The sequence below is a fragment of the Salmo trutta genome, chromosome 1 (genome assembly GCF_901001165.1).
Source record: "Salmo trutta chromosome 1, fSalTru1.1, whole genome shotgun sequence".
Classification (NCBI taxonomy): domain Eukaryota; kingdom Metazoa; phylum Chordata; class Actinopteri; order Salmoniformes; family Salmonidae; genus Salmo; species Salmo trutta.
The window spans coordinates 77958412-77980951 of NC_042957.1; the positions used below are offsets into that span (position 1 = coordinate 77958412).

The 22540-nt window shown below is 44.4% G+C and overlaps 1 protein-coding gene across 2 annotated transcripts in view; it reads right to left on the minus strand.

Moving 5' to 3' along the window:
* Positions 1-2905: 2905 nt before the first annotated feature.
* Positions 2906-22540, minus strand: part of LOC115208339 (ubiquitin carboxyl-terminal hydrolase 7) — a 59737-nt gene continuing 40102 nt past the window's right edge. The window contains exons 21-31 of one of the 2 annotated variants that reach the window (XM_029776305.1): positions 21537-21637; positions 21188-21341; positions 20678-20745; positions 19678-19786; positions 16243-16320; positions 14906-15006; positions 14089-14188; positions 13208-13327; positions 11517-11588; positions 6304-6394; positions 2906-3730 (exon numbers count right to left, since the gene is read on the minus strand). In XM_029776305.1, the coding sequence (XP_029632165.1) occupies positions 3624-3730; positions 6304-6394; positions 11517-11588; positions 13208-13327; positions 14089-14188; positions 14906-15006; positions 16243-16320; positions 19678-19786; positions 20678-20745; positions 21188-21341; positions 21537-21637 (1101 nt within the window). In that variant the 3' untranslated portion in view covers positions 2906-3623. The remainder of the gene's footprint in view (positions 3731-6303; positions 6395-11516; positions 11589-13207; positions 13328-14088; positions 14189-14905; positions 15007-16242; positions 16321-19677; positions 19787-20677; positions 20746-21187; positions 21342-21536; positions 21638-22540) is intronic. The other variant, XM_029776314.1, reaches the window with a different exon arrangement.

Genomic DNA, 22540 nt, shown 5'->3' on the forward strand with positions numbered 1-22540 from the left:
CATTCAGAGACTTGTCCCGAAGCCACTCCTGCGTTGTCTTAGCTGTGTTCTTAGGTTCGTTGTCCTGTTGGAAGGTGAACCTTCGCCCCAGTCTGAGGCCCTGGGTGCTCTGGAGCAGGTTTTCATCTAGGATCTCTCTGTACTTTGCTCTGTTCATCTTTCCCTCGATCCCAGTCTTTGCCGCTGAAAAACATCCCCACAGCATGATGCTTCACCATAGGGATGGTGCCAGGATTCCTCTAGACATGACACTTGGCATTTAGGCCAAAGAGTTCAATCTTGGTTTCATCAGAACAGAGAATCATGTTTCTCATGGTCTGAGTGTCTTTCAGTGCCTTTTGACAAACTCCAAGCAGGCTGTCATGTGCCTTTTACTGAGGAGTGGCTTCCGTCTGGCCACTGTACCATAAAAGCCTGATTGGTGGAGTGCTGCAGAGGTGGTTGTCCTTCTGGAAGGTTTTCCAATCTCCACAGAGGAACTCTGGAGCTCTGTCACGAGTGACCATCGAGTTCTTGGTCACCCCCCGATTGCGCAGTTTGGCCAGGCGGCCAGCTCTAGGAAGAGGCCTCCATCATTTAATAATGATGGAGACCACTGTGTTCTTGGGAACCTTCGATGTGGCAACATTTTTTGGTACCTTTCCCCAGCTCTGTGCCTCGACACAATCCTGTCTTGGAGCTCTACGGACAATTCCTTCGACCTCATGGCTTGGTTTTTGCTCTGACATGCACTGTCAACTGTGGGACATTATATAGACAGGTGTGTGCCTTTCCAAATCATATCCAATCAATTAAATCAATGGAAACATGATGCTGCTGAGCTCAATTTCGAGAGAAGATATCTGTTTTTAATACATTTGCAAACATTTCTAAAAACCTTTTTCACTTTGTCATTATGGGGTAGTGTGTAGATTGCTTAGGAAAAACAAATATTTAATCAATTTTAGAATAAGGCTGTAACTTAACAAAATGTGGAACAAGTCAAGGGGTCTGAATACTTTCCGAACGCACCGTACATACACACACACATCTCCACTATATTTTCTTTAAACATAAAATGGTATATTTCTGGAAGTAGGCCTACAAGACAACTTGCTAGTCCTGGTGCTGTCCTTCTCAGCATTGTCTTAACACATACATACAGTATATACACACATACAGTGTACAAAACATTAAGAACACCTTCCTAATATTGAGTTGCACCTCCTTTTCCCCTCAGAACAGCCTCAATTGGTCAGGGCGTTGACTCTACAAGGTGTTGAAAGCGTTCCACAGTGATGCTGGCCCATGTTTACTCCAATGCTTCCCACAGTTGTGTCAAGTTGGCTGGATGTCCTTTGGGTGGTGGACCATTTTTGATACACACAGGAAACTGTTGAGGGTGAAAAACCCAGCAGCGTTGCAGTTCTTGACACAAACTGGTACACCTGGCATCCACTACCATATCCTGTTCAAGCGCACTTAAATCTGTTGTCTTGTCCATTCACCCTCAGAATGACACACAGACACAATCCATGTCTCAATTGTCCGTAGGCTTAAAAATCCTTCTTTAACCTGTCTCCTCCCCCTTCATCTATACTGATTGAAGTGTATTTTTTTTTTTTTTTTTTAAACAAGTGACATCAATAAGGGATCAAAGCATTTCACCTAGTCAGGCAACATCATGGAAAGAGGTGTTCTTAATGTTTTGTTCACTCTGTCTATATACTCGCTCCATATAAAACTGGCCTGGTTTTAACTTTGCTCAGATGGGACTAGCAGCGAGCGGACATGTTTTTATAGAAAATTTTATTCAACATACATTTTCCAGCAAAAAAAGGCAATATACAGGAGTAGTTGTGGTACACTGCTGCTACAGGGACGAGCTTCAACTGGAAAAATACCAAATCAAGGAGGAACAAGGGTGTTGATCAGGGCCCGTATCCACCAAGAGTCTCAGGATAGTAGTGCTGGTCTAGCAGCAGTTTGGCCTTTTAGATCATAAAGGAATAAGCTTGTACGGACAGTTCCTAGATCAGCACGCCTAATGGATAACGGGCCCTGATCTCATCTAGGGTGACAAAACTCCAGTAACTTCCCCAGAATTCCCTGGGTTTTCCAGAAATCCCTGTTGGAAGATTCCTCAGAATCAGAGGAGTATACGCAGGTAGTCTGGAATCCTCCAACTGGGATTTGTGGAAAAGCTGGGAGTTTTGGGGAAAAGTTAGCATCATTTCTGTACCCTAATCCCCCCGGTCGGTACCGCAGCTCGTTATCTTAACCCTTAACATCACTATCAGAACCAACGGGTGCCGTTAGTTAAAACAAAAATGAGAAAACAGAACCAAAACAATAAGAATCTAAAGAATCAAGAAACCCTAAACAAAAACAAACAAAAAAACTACACAAGGAATATGAACACCTGAATCTTTTCAGTTTGTAGCCAATCAATAACAAAGTTCTGTTTCTCTCATTTCACGTTTTTTTTTAAAGTTTTTTTTTTCATATATATATACACACACAATTTCAAATCTCTTCACAAAGCCAACTATGATGGGCTTTTAGGGGGGGGGGGGCATTCCATCTGTGCTTAAGAAAAAAGGTCAGTGTGTTTGTTGTTCTAATAATAATTATAGTAACACTGGTTCTGTGTATATATGGTGAAACCAGAGGGCTCACTAATGGCCGAGGCTTCCTACTAAAGCAGCACTGCTCAGTCAAACTCCCCCAGCACAAACACCAGAGGAGATACACCCCGTCACAAACCCTCAGGGAGAGAGGGATGGAGGGAACATAACAGGAGAGGAAAAGAGGAGAGGAAGGGCAACATTAAAATCATAAGTACGACCAAAGTTGCCATTTACCAGTCCTGAGAAACGGCTTTGATATGAAGTGGCAACGTGCAGATGAAAGTACAGACCACTTCTTCTCTTTTTACATTTATTTTAAACAGATGCTGTGGATTTTTATTTTATTATACAAGAAGATATTGCAGAAAAAAGACAAAAACTGATTTTTTTTTAAAGATGGAAACACTTTGACTAGTTGACTAAAGGGGAGGGGGATATGAAGGATCACATCAGGAATACGAGTCTCAAGCTTTAACCCTTCTGCAACTGGTTCTCTTCTTTACAAGACCAAATCATCCTTCTTGGTTTCTGCTAATGATGATCTCTGCCTCGTCACCCCCCACTATATGCAGCAGCGCTCTTTACGTTTCGAAACAACTCTTATTATTAAAAACAAAACAAAATAAACCGGGAAAAAGTAAAGTTCATCATCCTGTCTTTTCTCCAATTTCATTTCTTTCATCCAGACAAAAATAGGCAGTCGGAGTTAGAGAAGCCAAAAACCCAACAGCCTCAAAAACAGTAGAAGGGTGGTGGTGGTGGGGGAGGGAAGGGGGGGGGGGTTGGGAAGAAGGGGTGGTATAGTATCATCATCAGCAGCCTGCTAACGGATGGATCCGTGTGACAGAGACAGAAGACATCAGGAGACATCACGATGTCTGTGGAAGGTGTTAGAGGTGGGGCACAGACAATTGGTTGGTTACAGTCTGTGGTTATGGTGGGGTAAGGAGGAGGAAGAGGAGAGAGGAGGAAGAGGCGAGAGGAGGAAGGAGGAAGAGGCGAGAGGAGGGTTGCTCAGTTGTGGATCTTGATAGCTTTCTCCAGGTAGGTATAGCGACCTCTCTTCGGGGCTTTGTTGAAGTGGTCCAGGCCTAACCAGGGTCGAGGGTGGGACATGTTACCTAGAGGGGAGAGGGATGTTACACAACTATAGCACATAGTTAACATTCTGAGAGAGCGAGAGAGAGAGCGAGAGAGCCTGGTGGTGGTATTAGTTGGTAGCAGTATTAGCAGCAGTAGTAGTAGTAGTAACAGTGGTAGTAGTTAGTAGCAGTGATAGTGTTAGTAGTGGCAGTGGTAGCAGTAGGTAGTAGTAGCAGTAAGTGGTAGTTAGTATTAGTAGTTGTTAGTAGTGGCAGTGGTAGTTAGTATTAGTAGTAGTACTAGTAACAGTGGTAGTAGTTAGTAGCAGTGATAGTATTAGTAGCTGTTAGTGGTGGTAGCAGTAATTAGTAGTGGTAGTAGTTAGTAGCAGTTAGTATTAGTAGTAGTCGTTAGTAGTGGTAGAAGTTAGGAGCAGTAGCAGTTAGTATTAGTAGTAGTAGTAGTAGTTAGAAGCAGTAGCAGTTAGTATTAGTAGTAGTTAGGAGCAGTAGCAGTTAGTATTAGTAGTGGTAGTAGTTAGAAGCAGTAGCAGTTAGTATTAGTAGTAGTAGCAGTTAGTATTAGTAGTAGTAGTTAGTAGTGGTAGTAGTTAGGAGCAGTAGCAGTTAGTATTAGTAGTTAGTAGTGGTAGTAGTTAGGAGCAGTAGCAGTTAGTATTAGTAGTAGTCGTTAGTAGTGGTAGTAGTTAGAAGCAGTAGCAGTTAGTATTAGTAGTAGTTAGGAGCAGTAGCAGTTAGTATTAGTAGTTAGTAGTGGTAGTAGTTAGTATTAGTAGTAGTCATTAGTAGTGGTAGTAGTTAGGAGCAGTAGCAGTAGTTAGTAGTAGCTGTAGTTAGGAGCAGTAGCAGTTAGTATTAGTAGTGGTAGTAGTAGTTAGTAGCGGTAGTAGTTAGTATTAGTTGTTAGTAGTGGCAGCAATAGTTAGTATTAGTAGTCGTTAGTAGTGGCAGCAGTTAGTAGTAGTAGTGTCACAATACCACAGCAACAACAACATAATAAAGTGTATTAGCTAAAGTCCCAGAATAACCACTGGGCTGATATTTGTTTCTTTCTACCAGTTATCAACACAGAATATCTTCTCCTCTATATTCCATTTCTTACAAAAATAGAACACCATGTTCCTGATCCAAACCCATATCAGAAACTCAGCAGACAAAATAATTGTACAAATACATGTAATTTGAGACAGGGTTAATTTGTTTATCTATGGCCATAATATTGGGTCAAATTACATCAGACCTATAATTCATAACAGCTAAATAACTGAATGTATTACATGAATAGTTTAGTTCCAAAATGACAAAACACACATTGAAACTCATTTCTGAAGCTTCTATATTGCAATAGTCTACACGACATAGAAACACAATCTAATTTACACAGCATACTAAGATTCCCAGAGTGCACTTCATTTCCCAGGGTGCAACGCTCTGCCCAGGACTGCTGGCTGGCTAGTCCACACAAACGTGAAGAAGTCTAAAAGTATTATGAGTGCATTTGACCTTACTTTTGGGTTGTGTAACCATATTATAATGCTCACGTCATGCTGAATATATTGTCATGTCATTGTCACACACAAATTATTCACATTTAGTAGAATAATGATGACGTTACAATGTGATGTGTAAAATATTTGTATGTTGTCATTTTGGAACTAAACCTCTTGCACTGCACTGTTTTGTTCCACCATTTGCTTAGTTGTTTAGGTGGGCTGGCCCTCGTCATCTGCTCTGTAAGCGAAGTATTCCCAAAGTTGACTTCTGCAGTTTGGTCAACAAGCTGCGGGCGGAGGTGGTTTTTATTTCAACACGCCATGCTGACTGCATTTTCTCTTGCTTACTACTCAAAAATGACTCACGCTGTGTCAGCTACATGCGCAAGCACATCCTGGCTAGCTACTGCCCCCCCTAGAGAAGACAAGTAGCCTGACTAGCTACTGCCCCCCCCCCCTAGAGAAGACAAGTAGCCTGGCTAGCTACTGCCCCCCCTAGAGAAGACAAGTTGCCTGGCTAGCTACTGCCCCCCCAAGAGAAACCAAGTAGCCTGGCTAGCTACTGCCCCCCCCTAGAGAAACCAAGTAGCCTGGCTAGCTACTGCCCCCCCCTAGAGAAGACAAGTAGCCTGGCTAGCTACTGCCCCCCCCTAGAGAAGACAAGTAGCCTGGCTAGCTACTGCCCCCCCCTAGAGAAGACAAGTAGCCTGGCTAGCTACTGCCCCCCCTAGAGAAGACAAGTAGCCTGGTTAGCTACTGCCCCCCCCTAGAGAAGACAAGTAGCCTGGCTAGCTACTGCCCCCCCCAGAGAAGACAAGTAGCCTGGCTAGCTACTGCCCCCCCCAGAGAAGACAAGTAGCCTGGCTAGCTACTGCCCCCCCCCCAGAGAAGACAAGTAGCCTGGCTAGCTACTGACCCCCAAGAGAAGATTCAGACAAATTACGAGACAGACTGGATCCTCTCTGGCAGAAGTACCGAAAGTAACAGAAAGTGTAGTACCCAACCGTTTTTCATGTTCTAGTCTCAAAAGAGTACCAAAGTTTTGGTATACTGTGCAAAACTAGTAGTAGTAGTTGATATAAGTTAGCAGTAGTGTACCTGGCTGTGGCTGGAAGTCTTTCAGGTTGACCTCGTACTCATCTTCAGTGATGTACTGATGCCGGCCCATCATCACTATCGCAAACTTGAACTGCAGACAAAGAACACAGTATTCATAAAGCCGTTTATACTTGACCCTTCTGGTTATAGGCTATAAACGGCTGATGGCTGTAGCAGCAAAGCGGCTAGGCTACAGATGGCTGTAGCAGCATAGCGGCTAGGCTACAGATGGCTGTAGCAGCATAGCGGCTAGGCTATAGATGGCTGTAGCAGCATAGCGGCTAGGCTATAGATGGCTGTAGCAGCATAGCGGCTAGGCTATAGATGGCTGTAGCAGCATAGCGGCTAGGCTATAGATGGCTGTAGCAGCGTGGCGGCTAGGCTATAGATGGCTGTAGCAGCGTGGCGGCTAGGCTATAGATAGCTGTAGCAGCGTGGCGGCTAGGCTATAGATGGCTGTAGCAGCGTGGTGGCTAGGCTATAGATGGCTGAAGCATGGGGTTGCCCATCTGCTTTTGTTTAGGCTACCCCAATGGGCTAATCATTAGCTAGATCACTAAGTGTTCAGCTTTTTGGCTTAGATACCTACACCAGCTTAATATAATGATACTTAATACCATAACAATATCACTGTGAAAAAAATAACTTAGTCAAATGTACAGCACTGTTACTGTATAAAACACATGGTCAACGGTCCATCTGGAGAGATAGGTCACTGGGTGTGCAGGCTTTTGGTCCAGCACTGCTCAAACACACCTGAGTCAGCTTAACAAGGTCCTGGTTTTTTATTTTAAAAATTATTTCACCTTTATTTAACCAGGTAGGCTAGTTCTCATTTGCAACTGTGACCTGGCCAAGATAAAGCGTAGCAATTCGACACATACAACACAGAGTTACACATGGAATAAACAAAACATACAGTCAATAATACAGTAGAACAAAAGAAAACAAAAAGTCTATATACAGTGAGTGCAAATGAGGTAAGGTAAGGCAATAAATAGGCCATGGTGGCGAAGTAATTACAATATAGCAATTAAACACTGGAATGGTAGATGTGCAGAAGATAAATGTGCAAGTAGAGATACTGGGGTGCAAAGGAGCAAGATAAATAAATAAATACAGTATGGGGATGAGGTAGGTAGATAGATGGGCTGTTTACAGATGGGCTATGTACAGGTGCAGTGATCTGTGAGCTGCTCTGACAGCTGGTGCTTAAAGCTATTGAGGGAGATATGAGTCTCCAGCTTCAGAGATTTTTGCAGTTTGTTCCAGTCATTGGCAGCAGAGAACTGGAAGGAAAGACGACCAAAGGAGGAATTGGCTTTGGGGGTGACCAGTGAGATATACCTGCTGGAGCGCGTGCTACAGGTTGGTGCTGCCATGGTGACCAGTGAGCTGAGATAAGGCGGGGCTTTACCTAGCAGAGACTTGTAGATAACCTGTAGCCAGTGGGTTTGGCGACAAGTATGAAGCGAGGGCCAACCAACGAGAGCGTACAGGTCGCAATGGTGAGTAGTGTATGGGGCTTTGGTGACAAAACGGATGGCACTGTGATAGACTGCATCCAGTTTGTTGAGTAGAGCGTTGGAGGCTATTTTATAGATGACATCACCGAAGTCGAGGATCGGTAGGATGGTCAGTTTTACGAGGGTATGTTTGGCAGCATGAGTGAAGGATGCTTTGTTGCGATATAGGAAGCCGATTCTAGATTTAATTTTGGATTGGAGATGTTTAATGTGAGTCTGGAAGGAGAGTTTACAGTCTAACCAGACACCCAGGTATTTGTAGTTGTCCACGTATTCTAAGTCAGAGCCGTCCAGAGTAGTGATGCTGGACGGGTGAGCAGGTGGGGGCAGTGATCAATTGAATAGCATGCATTTAGTTTTACTTGCATTTAAGAGCAGTTGGAGGTCACGGAAGGAGAGTTATATGGCATTGAAGCTCGCCTGGAGGTTTGTTAACCTGTTAGGGCTAGGGGGCAGTATTTACACGGCCGGATAAAAAACGTACCCGATTTAATCTGGTTACTACTCCTGCCCAGTAACTAGAATATGCATATACTTATTGGCTTTGGATAGAAAACACCCTAAAGTTTTAAAACTGTTTGAATGGTGTCTGAGTAGAACAGAACTCATATGGCAGGCAAAAACCTGAGAAGATTCTGACCAGGAAGTGGCTTGTCTGACAAGGTGTTGTTCTTCTTGCCTCTGTTTATTGAAGACTGAGGATCTTTGCTGTAACGTGACACTTCCTACGGCTCCCATAGGCTCTCAGAGCCCGGGAAAAAGCTGAACGATATCGAGGCAGCCTCTGGCTGAAACACATTATCGCCTTTGACAAGTGGCCGATCAGAGGACAATGGGCTTAGGCGCGTGCCCGAGTCGACCCCGTGCTTTATTTTCTTTCGTCTGTTTACCTAATTGCAGATTCCCGGTCGGAATATTATCGCTTTTTTACGAGAAAAATGGCATAAAAATTGATTTTAAACAGCGGTTGACATGCTTCGAAGTACGGTAATGGAATATTTAGATTTTTTTTGTCACGAAATGCGGCGTGCGCGTGACCCTTATTTACCATTCGGATAGTGTCTTGAACGCACTAACAAAACGCCGCTGTTTGAACATAACTATGGATTATTTGGGACCAAACCAACATTTGTTATTGAAGTAGAAGTCCTGGGAGCGCATTCTGACGAAGAACACCAAAGGTAATCAAACTTTCTAATAGTAAATCGGAGTTTGGTGAAGGCTCAACTTGCTGGGTGTCTAAATAGCTAGCCCTGTGATGCCGGGCTATCTACTTAGAATATTGCAAAATGTGCTTTCACCAAAAAGCTATTTTAAAATCGGACATATCGAGTGCATAGAGGAGTTCTGTATCTATAATTCTTAAAATAATTGTTATGCTTTTTGTGAACGTTTATCGTGAGTAATTTAGTAAATTGTTAGTAAATTCGCCGGAAGTTTGCGGGGGGTATGCTAGTCCTGAACGTCACATGCTAATGTAAAAAGCTGGTTTTTGATATAAATATGAACTTGATTGAACAAAACATGCATGTATTGTATAACATAATGTCCTAGGGTTGTCATCTGATGAAGATCATCAAAGGTTAGTGCTGCATTTAGCTGTCTTCTGGGTTTATGTGACATTATATGCTAGCTTGAAAAATGGGTGTCTGATTATTTCTGGCTGGGTACTCTGCTGACATAATCTAATGTTTTGCTTTCGTTGTAAAGCCTTTTTGAAAATCGGACAGTGTGGTTAGATTAACGAGAGTCTTGTCTTTAAAATGCTGTAAAATAGTGACATGTTTGAGAAATTGAAGTAATAGCATTTCTAAGGTATTTGAATAACGCGCCACAGGATTCCACTGGCTGTTACGTAGGTGGGACGATTTCGTCCCGCCGGCCCTAGAGAGGTTAACAGTGTCCAAAGAGGGGCCAGAAGTATACAGAAAGGTGTCGTCTGCGTAGAGGTGGATCAGAGAATCACCAGCAGCAAGAGCAACATCATTGATGTATACAGGGAAGAGAGTCGGCCCGAGAATTGAACCCTGTGGCACACCCATAGAGACTGCCAGAGGTCCGGACAACAGGCCCTCCGATTTGCTGAGCTGTTGATTTGTAGAATCTGGTGTTAGAGTAGGGCTGGAACTAAAGTCTACACACCCAGTAACACTCCTGGGGGTGTTATACTATTACATTAAAACATGATCTTACAACCAAAAAGTCTAATAAAATCACTCCCCTCATTCAGTGAATCCGGTATGAAATGACTATACTTAGCAGCAGGAGGCCTCTAGACTGACCTACCAGTGCCAAGTAAGACATGAAACAAGTTAGCCATTTTGTCTAACATGTTCTGGGAATGCATGATGGGATATTTTTAATGTGCAACATATCAAAATAAATCAGATATTTTGGGCTCTTTAGACATGAATGTGCCTGCATGTTTTCAGTGAATATTGTCCTAGCCTATATGCTACAATTCACCACCTGAGGAACTGGCAACTCAAAACACATGAGCTATATTGCTAATTGTAAATATGATATCTCAATGACATACTCCGCCAGTAAAGTAGTGTTATTTCCTCTATATTGACAGTTGACAAATAATTGTTATAGTCGCAAAGCTGAAACGACTCGTTTTTAACAGTAACAGTAGGCGTTTTAACAACTGTTTTCGCCGCAATTACATTTCAAAACGTTGCTCAACTGTCAAAATGCGTGTGTGTATCAAAACACTCCCTTCACTCTGTGTGCTAAGTGGGGGGGGGGAGTGAGAGCCCACAGAGAAACAAGGGCTAGGTTTCAGACTCATAAAAGACACACCCTTGTCTACTTACCCTCGCCTTATGCCCTTGGGGGAATCCCCGTTTGCGAGTGTACAATTATGTTCACGTCGGGGCCTGAAACGCCCCATAATTCAATTCGCGATGATTGTACATCCGCTAAGAAAAGTCAGCCGAAACTTAACCTCAACGTCAATACGGAGAAGTCAACATACAAGTGTAAGTAAAAACGAATATAAATAAGTTAGAAACTGTGCTACTAAAGCACATGACGGTACAAACACGTCTCGTAAAAGTAATGATGTTTTTGTTTGGTTACCTTTTGGAAATTGTAGAAATAAACATTTTCCTTATTCAGAAGTTCCAGCTAGGCAGGCTAAAGTTAGCTAGGTATCCTACAGTAGGTGTCTATTAATAATTATATAGTTAATATAAGTAGACATGCAATAATAATTGACTAACACATATAAAGCAACAACAAGCTACCGGTGGCTGAAAACACAATTGCGGGATGAAATGAATTTCCGGGCAAGGGCGGTCCATTTAAAAATCTGAATCATTAAGTATGCACTTCATTTGAGGGCTGAGGGGAGAGGGTGTGTCTTAAGTGTTTGGAATGCAGCCAAGGACTGGGCAGCTACTGTCATTGCAGGAAGCAGGCTAATTGTACATTACTGTTGACCAAATAATGGTTTTAGAACACAAACAATCTGCAGTTGTGTAGCCTAATCATCGGAATTACCGACATTATCAAAATTGCTTCGGTAAGAGGGCTATGTCGTTAGTAATTTTCTGTTTATCGTCACAGCTTTAGTTAGTGGACACCCTGGAAAGAGAGCAATGGCGAGGGAGGAGGAGAGAAGGCGAGAGAGGGAAGGGAGAAATAGGGAGGGAGTGAAGAGAGGAGGAACGAAGTACTGACCTTCTCAAACTCTTTCTCCTGGATTTCCAGCATGCTCTGAATCCTCCTCATCACATCTCTGAAAGGCTCACCCTGAGAACACACACACACACACACACACACACACACACACACACACACACACACACACACACACACACACACACACACAGAGTTTGTCAAACGCACAGGAAAAACCCAGCAGCGTTACAATTTTCCAAGTTGTTTAAAGGCACAGTCAACTTAGTGTATGTAAACTTCTGACCCACTGGAATTGTGATACAGTGAATTATAGGTGAAATAATCTGTCTGTAAACAATTGTTGGAAAAATTACTTGTGTCATGCAAAGTAGATGTCCTAACTGACTTGCCAAAACTATAGTTTGTTAACTAACTATAGTTTGTGGAATGGTTGAAACTCCAACCTAAGTGCATGTAAACTTCCAATTAGCATGTTTTAACCACTCCTATAAAAACTGTAGATTATCAGACACTCAACAAGAAGGTCTGATTTCATTATTACTGAAACAGGACCCAGGTGGTAAGTATAAAGATCCAATCCGAAAAGAAAAAAAACTGGGAGGCTCCTTACACTTCTTGCTGCGATGCAAAAATCCTGACAAAATGCATAGAACAGCCGACTTCGAAAAAGACCTTTGATAAATCTTGGGGAGTCTCTTGTATAATAGGTTAAAGTCATGTACAGCAACACCAGATTTAAAATCGTAAAATAATGGTTACTTCTCAGAAAGTATCGAACTGCCCAGAGGAGTTAAACAAGGTTGTCCATTGTCTCCATATTTATTTGTTCTGGCCATTGAAATGCTCTCTTAAGATCAGATCAAACAATAACATCAAGGGTTTACAAAATCATAGACTAAAAACAAGTGTTAATATATGCAGATGTTTAACTATTTATGAAGAGATTAAAATATCACACTGATTAACTCTTATCACATCACAGTTTATGTATTTACTACTAACGGCGCTGTCTACTCCAGACTACTCATGGTTCAAATTATATGAGCAAATAATATTTACATGTATTTGGAATGGTAACCCAGACAAAAGTAAACATGCTTATTTATATAATGAATATGTTTGGGGGACTGAAATGTAAATATTAAAGCATTAATTAAAATATCTCACTAAAAGCTTCACTCATACAAAAGTTAAACTGAAACCCAAAATGGTTCCACAGTAGTAACATTTGTAGTTAATCCACAATACTAATCTAATTGACAGAGTGAAAAGAAGGAAGCCTGTACACAATATGAATATTCAAAAACATGCATCCTGTTTGCAACAAGGCACTAAAGTAATAATGCAAAAAATGTGGCAAAGCAATTACATTTTTGTTAAATGTGATTTTGTTTTAACATTACATGGCAAAAATAGTAGCAGCGGAAAGTTCCATCCTGAGTGATAAAGTAGAGGCTTTGAATGACTTTACCAGCAGCTACAGTGGCCTACATCTCCTCTGTCTGAGACAGTAGAAAAGACATGCTTCAGCATTAAGCTGTCAGTCAACACCACACAGTGGCCTACACTCCTCTGTCTGAGACAGAGGAGACTGGTGTGACTGATCCAGTCAGTCACACCAGATCCAGTCAGTCACACCAGATCCAGTCAGTCACACCAGATCCAGTCAGTCACACCAGATCCAGTCAGTCAGTGAGAACAGACATGAAACGGAGTAAAACAACACACACCTGTCTGATCTTCAGCAGGAAAGGGATTCCAAACGTTCCAAAGACCTCCTTGTGGAAATGTGCCACGGGAATCAACATCTCAGTGTCCTTATCCAGGTCTACCTGGTCCAGAGGAAGTTCCTAGAGAGAGAGAGAGGTTAGGAGGAGAGGAGGAACACACCTCTATTCTGAAGGTGTGGAGAGAGAGGTTAGGAGGAGAGGAGGAACACACCTCTATTCTGAAGGTGTGGAGAGAGAGAGAGAGAGAGAGAGAGGTTAGGAGGAGAGGAGGAATGTACCTCTATTCTGAAGGTGTGGAGAGAGAGAGGTTAGCAGGAGAGGAGGAACACACCTCTATTCTGAAGGTGTGGAGAGAGAGAGAGAGAGAGAGAGAGGTTAGGAGGAGAGGAGGAACACACCTCTATTCTGAAGGTGTGGAGAGAGAGAGGTTAGGAGGAGAGGAGGAACACACCTCTATTCTGAAGGTGTGGAGAGAGAGAGAGAGAGAGAGGTTAGGAGGAGAGGAGGAACACACCTCTATTCTGAAGGTGTGGAGAGAGAGAGGTTAGGAGGAGAGGAGGAACACACCTCTATTCTGAAGGTGTGGAGAGAGAGAGAGAGGTTAGCAGGAGAGGAGGAACACACCTCTATTCTGAAGGTGTGGAGAGAGAGAGAGAGAGGTTAGGAGGAGAGGAGGAACACACCTCTATTCTGAAGGTGTGGAGAGAGAGAGAGAGAGAGAGAGGTTAGCAGGAGAGGAGGAACACACCTCTATTCTGAAGGTGTGGAGAGAGAGAGAGAGAGAGGTTAGCAGGAGAGGAGGAACACACCTCTATTCTGAAGGTGTGGAGAGAGAGAGATAGGAGAGAGAGAGAGAGAGAATAAGAGGAGAAAGAACATACCTCTATTCTGAAGGTACGGCTGGCGGCGGGAGATAAACATTCTAACAGCTCGTCCTCCTGGTGAACCCCGATGATCTTATAGCTTACTATCTCCAACAGTCTGGAGAGAGGGAGGTGGGAGGGAGGGATGGGAGGAGTGTGGGAGGGGGGAGAGAGAGGGCGAGAGGTTAGAGGCAGGGTGGAGAAAAATAGAGAACAGCAGCAGTCAAGTATAATAATAGCATTGAAGAACCCCTGGATGTAATACAGGCCTGACCAGCAGAGGTATAATAATAGCATTGTATAATAATAGCATTGAAGAACCCCTGGATGTAATACAGGCCTGACCACCAGAGGTATAATAATAGCATTGAAGAACCCCTGGATGTAATACAGGCCTGACCACCAGAGGTATAATAATAGCATTGAAGAACCCCTGGATGTAATACAGGCCTGACCAGCAGAGGTATAATAATAGCATTAAAGAACCCCTGGATGTAATACAGGCCTGACCACCAGAGGTATAATAATAGCATTGAAGAACCCCTGGATGTACTACAGGCCTGACCAGCAGAGGTATAATAATAGCATTGAAGAACCCCTGGATGTAATACAAGCCTGACCAGCAGAGGTATAATAATAGCATTGAAGAACCCCTGGATGTAATACAGGCCTGACCAGCAGAGGTATAATAATAGCATTGAAGAACCCCTGGATGTAATACAGGCCTGACCAGCAGAGGTATAATAATAGCATTGAAGAACCCCTGGATGTAATACAGGCCTGACCACCAGAGGGCAGCACTGTGGTGACACTGTCTATCACAGTCTCTGCTTACCGGAGCTTCTCTGAGCCTTTGTCGGAGAGCTCTACAGCTTTTTTACATTCCTCCAGCAGGTCCCTGACACAGCCGTGTTTATCTGGGTAGAGAGTGATCTCCTGGAGGGAGACGGTTATGAAAATGTATTAATCATCAGGGTCAAAGGTTAGAAAGCCTGTGTGTGAGATCACATTTTTCAAACGAGGTGACCGTACAGAATGTTACCTTTTATTTGAGGGTACTTTCATACAGATGTTTTTTGTATTTTATTAATGCATTTTATACATCTAGTTCCCCCCATTTGAAGAAGTCAGAAGTATTGGGACAAATTCACTTGAGGTGTATTAAAATAGTCAAAAGTTTAGTGTTTGGTCCCATATTCTTAGCACGCAATGAATATATCAAGCTTGTGAATACAAACTTGTCAGATGAATTTGCAGCTTGTAAAAGGTAAAACATTAAAAGAAAATTAAAGATCGTGCCCCGCCCCCCACCAATAACAGGGCAGTTTGATCGTGCCCCTCCCCCCCACCAATAACAGGGCAGTTTGATCGTGCCCCTCCCCCCCACCAATAACAGGGCAGTCTGATCGTGCCCCTCCCCCCACCAATAACAGGGCAGTCTGATCGTGCCCCTCCCCCCCACAAATAACAGGGCAGTCTGATCGTGCCCCGCCCCCCACCAATAACAGGGCAGTCTGATCGTGCCCCGCCCCCCCACCAATAACATGGCAGTTTGATCGTGCCCCTCCCCCCCACCAATAACAGGGCAGTCTGATCGTGTCACGCCCTGCACCAATAACAGGGCAGTCTGATCGTGCCCCGCCCCCCACCATAACCAATAACAGGAGAGCAACTTTGGGCAGTATGATCCTTATTCATGATTTTGGGGGTATGAGTGATCATTATTATTCATGGCTCATTCAGGATTATCTGTAACCATGGTAGCATCCACTTTCATGTGTTTAGAAACATTCTATTTACAATAAAAGTGAATCCAATGACAAAACATTACTTAACATTAATTTCTATTGGGCACAACATACCGCAAATTCATCCAACTACTTGGTAGTCACAAGCTTGATGTAGTCATTGCATGCTAAGAATATGTGACCAAATAATAAACCTTTGACTATTTTAATACACCAAATACATGATACTTTCAAAAATGGGGGACTAGATGCATAGAGTGCTTTAATTTATAAAACAGTAAAACAGATATGAAATTACCCTCATAAAAATGTGACATTCTGTCCTGTTGCCTCAGAAAACATATCAAATCCAAAAAGCTGGAGTATAAAGTCAAATGAAAAGTTGTATCTTCACTGTGTGTAATATAAACAGTGTGTATGTTACCTCTTCTCTGTATTGGCTGTTGAGCCATATGGACTTGAAGCTCCTCCTGTTCTCAAAGTCTGTGATCTTCATCTTTAACTGAGAGGAGACAACATTAACAGTCAGTTCACACACCCCCTGGAACACAGACCCGTCACACACCCCCTGGAACACAGACCCCCTGGTACACAGACCCGTCACACACACCCGTCACACAGACCCCCCGGTACACAGACCCGTCACACAGACCCCCCGGTACACAGACCCGTCACACACCCCCCGGTACACAGACCCGTCACACCCCCCCCGGTACACAGACCCGTCACACAGACCCCCTGGTACACAGACCCGTCACACAGACCCCCGGTACACAGACCCGTCACACACCCCCCCGGTACACAGACCCGTCACACACCCCCTGGTACACAGACCCACCCTGGTACACAGACCCACCCTGGTACACAGACCCACCCTGGTACACAGACACACCCTGGTACACAGACACACACACACACACCCCGGTACACACACACACACCCCCTGGTACACAGACCTGTCACACACACCCCCTGGTACACAGACCCGTCACACACACCCCCTGGTACACAGACCCGTCACACACACACCCCCTAATACACAGACCCGTCACACACACCCCCTGGTACACAGACCTGTCACACACACGACACACAGACGAGACACACAAACACGACACACAGACGAGACACACAAACACGACACACAGACGAGACACAAACACGACACACAAACACGTCACACACACCCCCCACACAGGTACACACACATACACACCCTGGTATACAGTCGAGACAAACACGACACACACCCCCCCCACACACTGTCAGCTTTTGTCCCATCATGATTATGTACCCAGAAAACATTGTGATGTACGATGCCATCGCCCTCTATTGGACAAACACATTTTTTAAATGTTTTAATATAGTAAAATAATAAGCTAAAACAAAAAAGTTGGGCTACAACGCGAAATCTAATGCAACTGGACGAATCAAAGATAATGTTGAAGCCTGGGAGAATCATGAGGAAAGATAATGTTGTTGAAAGCCTGGGAGAATCATGAGGAAAGATAATGTTGTTGAAAGCCTGGGAGAATCATGAGGAAATATAATGTTGTTGAAAGCCTGGGAGAATCATGAGGAAAGATAATGTTGTTGAAAGCCTGGGAGAATCATGAGGAAAGATAACGTAAGCCTGGGAGAATCATGAGGAAAGATAACGTTGTTGAAAGCCTGGGCAGAGGCTAAGAGCAGGCAAACCTTACATAATATTCCTTTCTGGTGGAGGAGCTTCAGCATGAAGCAGGTGTGTGTGTGTGTGTGTGTGTGTGTGTGTGTGTGAGACACTGATGGAGCAGTGACTGGTGAGGAACAGGCTGTCTTATGGCCCTGCTACATTATAGACGTCGGGCGCCCAGCCATCAGCCATCGAGGAAATGCTTCCTTCGAAATTAAATGAAAGCAGCTTTATTTCCTGTGTTGTGACACGTCCAATGGCAGGGTCCAAGCTCAAAATGAGAAAAAAAATCCAGAATATCACATTGTAGGATTTTTTATGAATTTATTTGCAAATTATGGTGGAAAATAAGTATTTGGTCAATAACAAAAGTTTCTCAATACTTTGTTATATACCCTTTGTTGGCAATGACACAGGTCAAACGTTTTCTGTACGTCTTCACAAGGTTTTCACACACTGTTGCTGGTATTTTGGCCCATTCCTCCATGCAGATCTCCTCTAGAGCAGTGATGTTTTAGGGCTGTTGCTGGGCAACACAGACTTTCAACTCCCTCCAAAGATTTTCTATGGGGTTGAGATCTGGAGACTGGCAAGGCCACTCCAGGACCTTGAAATGCTTCTTACGAAGCCACTCCTTCGTTGCTCGGGCGGTGTGTTTGGGATCATTGTCATGCTGAAAGACCCAGCCACGTTTCATCTTCAATGCCCTTGCTGATGGAAGGAGGTTTTCACTCAAAATCTCACGATACATGGCCCCATTCATTCTTTCCTTTACACGGATCAGTCGTCCTGGTCCCTTCGCAGAAAAACAGCCCCAAAGCATGATGTTTCCACCCCCATGCTTCACAGTAGGTATGGTGTTCTTCGGATGCAACTCAGCATTCTTTGCCCTCCAAACACGACGAGTTGAGTTTTTACCAAAAAGTTATATTTTGGTTTCATCTGACCATATGACATTCTCCCAATCCTCTTCTGGATCATCCAAATGCTCTCTAGCAAACTTCAGACGGGCCTGGACATGTACTTGCTTAAGCAGGGGGACACGTCTGGCACTGCAGGATTTGAGTCCCTGGCAGCGTAGTGTGTTACTGATGGTAGGCTTTGTTACTTTGGTCCCAGCTCTCTGCAGGTCATTCACTAGGTCCCCCCGTGTGGTTCTGGGATTTTTGCTCACCGTTCTTGTGATCATTTTGACCCCACGGGGTGAGATCTTGCGTGGAGCCCCAGATCGAGGGAGATTATCAGTGGTCTTGTATGTCTTCCATTTCCTAATAATTGCTCCCACAGTTGATTTCTTCAAACCAAGCTGCTTACCTATTGCAGATTCAGTCTTCCCAGCCTGGTGCAGGACTACAATTTTGTTTCTGGTGTCCTTTGACAGCTCTTTGGTCTTGGCCATAGTGGAGTTTGGAGTGTGACTGTTTGAGGTTGTGGACAGGTGTCTTTTATACTGATAACAAGTTCAAACAGGTGCCATTAATACAGGTAACGAGTGGAGGACAGAGGAGCCTCTTAAAGAAGAAGTTACAGGTCTGTGAGAGCCAGAAATCTTGCTTGTTTGTAGGTGACCAAATACTTATTTTCCACCATAATTTGCAAATAAATTCATTAAAAATCCTACAATGTGATTTTCTGGATTTTTTTCCCTCATTTTGTCTGTCATAGTTGACGTGTACCTATGATGAAAATTACAGGCCTCTCATCTTTTTAAGTGGGAGAACTTGCACAATTGTTGGCTGACTAAATACTTTTTTGCCCCACTGTACCTCTCATTGGTCAGCGTGTGACGCTGGGCACAGTGCTCAGTTTGACTACTGATATTGTCTAGGGGTTCTTCTCCATGCTAAATAACCTGGAGACCAATGACGGTCAACACAGTGACATGCTCAGGTCCACACATCTTCTGTCACAAAAGAGGAGGTGTAGAAACAATATGAAGGGGTTTTCCTGACTGATGCTCCATTTGGACGGGTTTGGGGTCTGCAGACCGATGAACTCGTATCTTAAACATCTGAATGGGGACTGATAGGAGGTGACGTGTGTGCTGCTCTGCAGTGTCCCGAGAGACACACCGTTCTTCACTGGGACGCGCCAGTCAAGTTCAAATACTCAGCCAACTGCTGTCACGTCACCATCAATGATGACTGTCAATCATATCACACACACACACACACACACCCCTACCTGTTGGTAGTAGAGTTTCTTGGGCTGACGTGGTTTGAAGAACTGCAGCAAATCTCGGAGAGTTCCTTCATAGTTGTGTCTGAGAGGATTCCCAGGTCCGTCTCTGTACCTGCCCAGAGAGGAGAGGAGAGGGGGAGGAAAGAGGAGGAGAAGAGACAGAGGAGAGAGAGGGAAGGAGGAGGAGAGGGAAGGAGGAGGAGAGAGAGGGAGTAGGACGAGAGAGAGGGAAGGAGGAGGAGAGAGGGAAGGAGGAGGAGAGAGAGGGAGTAGGACGAGAAAGAGGGAAGGAGGAGGAGAGAGGGAAGGAGGAGGAGAGAGAGGGAAGGAGGAGGAGAGAGAGGGAAGGAGGAGGAGAGAGAGGGAAGGAGGAGGAAGAGGCAGGGAGGGAGTAGGACGAGAGAGAGGGAAGGAGGAGAGGGAGTAGGACGAGAGAGAGGGAAGGAGGAGAGGGAGTAGGACGAGAGAGAGGGAAGGAGGAGAGGGAGTAGGACGAGAGAGAGGGAAGGAGGAGAGGGAGTAGGACGAGAGAGAGGGAAGGAGGAGAGGGAGTAGGACGAGAGAGAGGGAAGGAGGAGAGGGAGTAGGACGAGAGAGAGGGAAGGAGGAGAGGGAGTAGGACGAGAGAGAGGAAGGAGGAGGAGAGAGGGAGGGAGGAGAGGGAGTAGGATGAGAGAAAGGGAAGGAGGAGGGAGAGAGGGAAGGAGGAGGAGAGAGGGAGGGAGGAGAGAGAGGGAAGGAGGAGGAGAGAGGGAGGGAGGAGAGGGAGTAGGACGAGAGAGAGGGAAGGAGGAGGAGAGAGGGAGTAGGACGAGAGAGAGGGAAGGACGAGGAGAGAGGGAGTAGGACGAGAGAGAGGGAAGGACGAGGAGAGAGGGAGTAGGACGAGAGAGAGAGGGACAGGTTACTCAACAAGTCAACTTGGGGCTTCAAACTTTTTGTACTGACTCAGTGTGGCGCGTGAAACCGGAGTGTGTGTCCATGTGTGTGACGGCAGTCCTACCCCTGGGATTTGAAGAACTGGAGGAGCATGGGATCTGTGTTCAACCTCTGAGCCACCGTCTTCGCCACCTGACAGACAAACAAGTTATAGAGATTATCCAGCACTTTTGTTGGGTGCAGCACAGCTTCAAGAAAACAGTTGCTTTCAAACTATGGATTTCATGGCAAATTGAGGTAAGACAGTAATTCTGCTGATAGATTATACATGTATGAACAACAAACACCTTGACACATCCAGCCCAAAGCAGTAGGTTAAAAAACACTTTCTTAGTGACTAAAGTACCGGAGCATGTCTTCAACAAACACACCAGCTTTGTTGAACAATACCCAAATGTTGAAGGAAGTCACAATGCAAGACAGTGTGACCTCTTGCTGACCTGGAAGTAGTTCATCCTGTTGGGAGTATATGTGTGTGTGTGTGTTACCTGGAAGTAGTTCATCCTGTTGGGAGTATGTGTGTGTGTGTTACCTGGAAGTAGTTCATCCTGTTGGGAGTGTGAGTGTGTGTTACCTGGAAGTAGTTCATCCTGTTGGAGAGTGTGACAACAAAGCCGGGGTCGTTGTGGATGGTCTTGTCACAGAAGATAACGTCCACTCGGTGGTAGAGGTCCCGGAAGTAGTCCTTGGCTGTGGGCAGCTCACTGCTGTCGTTCTCTGGGTCGTCTCTGTAGAGAGGGGAGGGAGAGAGATAGAAAACAGACAGATATTAGCTGGGAGAAGCTAGTCAATGTGTTACTGAATTCTCCAAAAACAATTGATGTGTTGGGACGAGCATAACATTCTCTACAACAGGGCTCTCCAACTCTGTACCCTCCTGTAGGTTTTTGTTAGATTCCCGGGACCATGTAGGGATGACTTACTTCTGGAAGACGATGATGTCTCCGTCCATGAGTTCATCCAGGGCCTTGTCCAGTGACACGTCGTAGTCCTGTATCCGCTCCGTTAAATTAGGCTTCACTTCCTGGAACACAGACACATGGGAGATGGAGGCTGTTTGTGTAGATGTGTCAGACCTGGAGTTGGGTGTGTGTTCTCAACTAATAGAGGATAAGGCTAGTGTGTGTGTGTGTGTGTGTGTGTGTGTGGTAGCGGTTCACCAAGCCGGTTAACCAAACTCAAGGTTCGGTGCGCATTGCGGTTTAGGGGTCATATATTAAACATTTTGGGGTGTAATTACCCTTTAAAAAGGTTTACTACACAGTGTAGAGGACTAGTGGTTTGATGATCAGATTTACTGAAGGTTTACTACCCAGTGTAGAGGACTAGTGGTTTGATGATCAGATTTACTGAAGGTTTACCACCCAGTGTAGAGGACTAGTGGTTTGATGATCAGATTTACTGAAGGTTTACTACCCAGTGTAGAGGACTAGTGGTTTGATGATCAGATTTACTGAAGGTTTACTACCCAGTGTAGAGGACTAGTGGTTTGATGATCAGATTTACTGAAGGTTTACTACCCAGTGTAGAGGACTAGTGGTTTGATGATCAGATTTACTGAAGGTTTACTACCCAGTGTAGAGGACTAGTGGTTTGATGATCAGATTTACTGAAGGTTTACTACCCAGTGTAGAGGACTAGTGGTTTGATGATCAGATTTACTGAAGGTTTACTACCCAGTGTAGAGGACTAGTGGTTTGATGATCAGATTTACTGAAGGTTTACTACCCAGTGTAGAGGACTAGTGGTTTGATGATCAGATTTACTGAAGGTTTACCACCCAGTGTAGAGGACTAGTGGTTTGATGATCAGATTTACTGAAGGTTTACTACCCAGTGTAGAGGACTAGTGGTTTGATGATCAGATTTACTGAAGGTTTACTACCCAGTGTAGAGGACTAGTGGTTTGATGATCAGATTTACTGAAG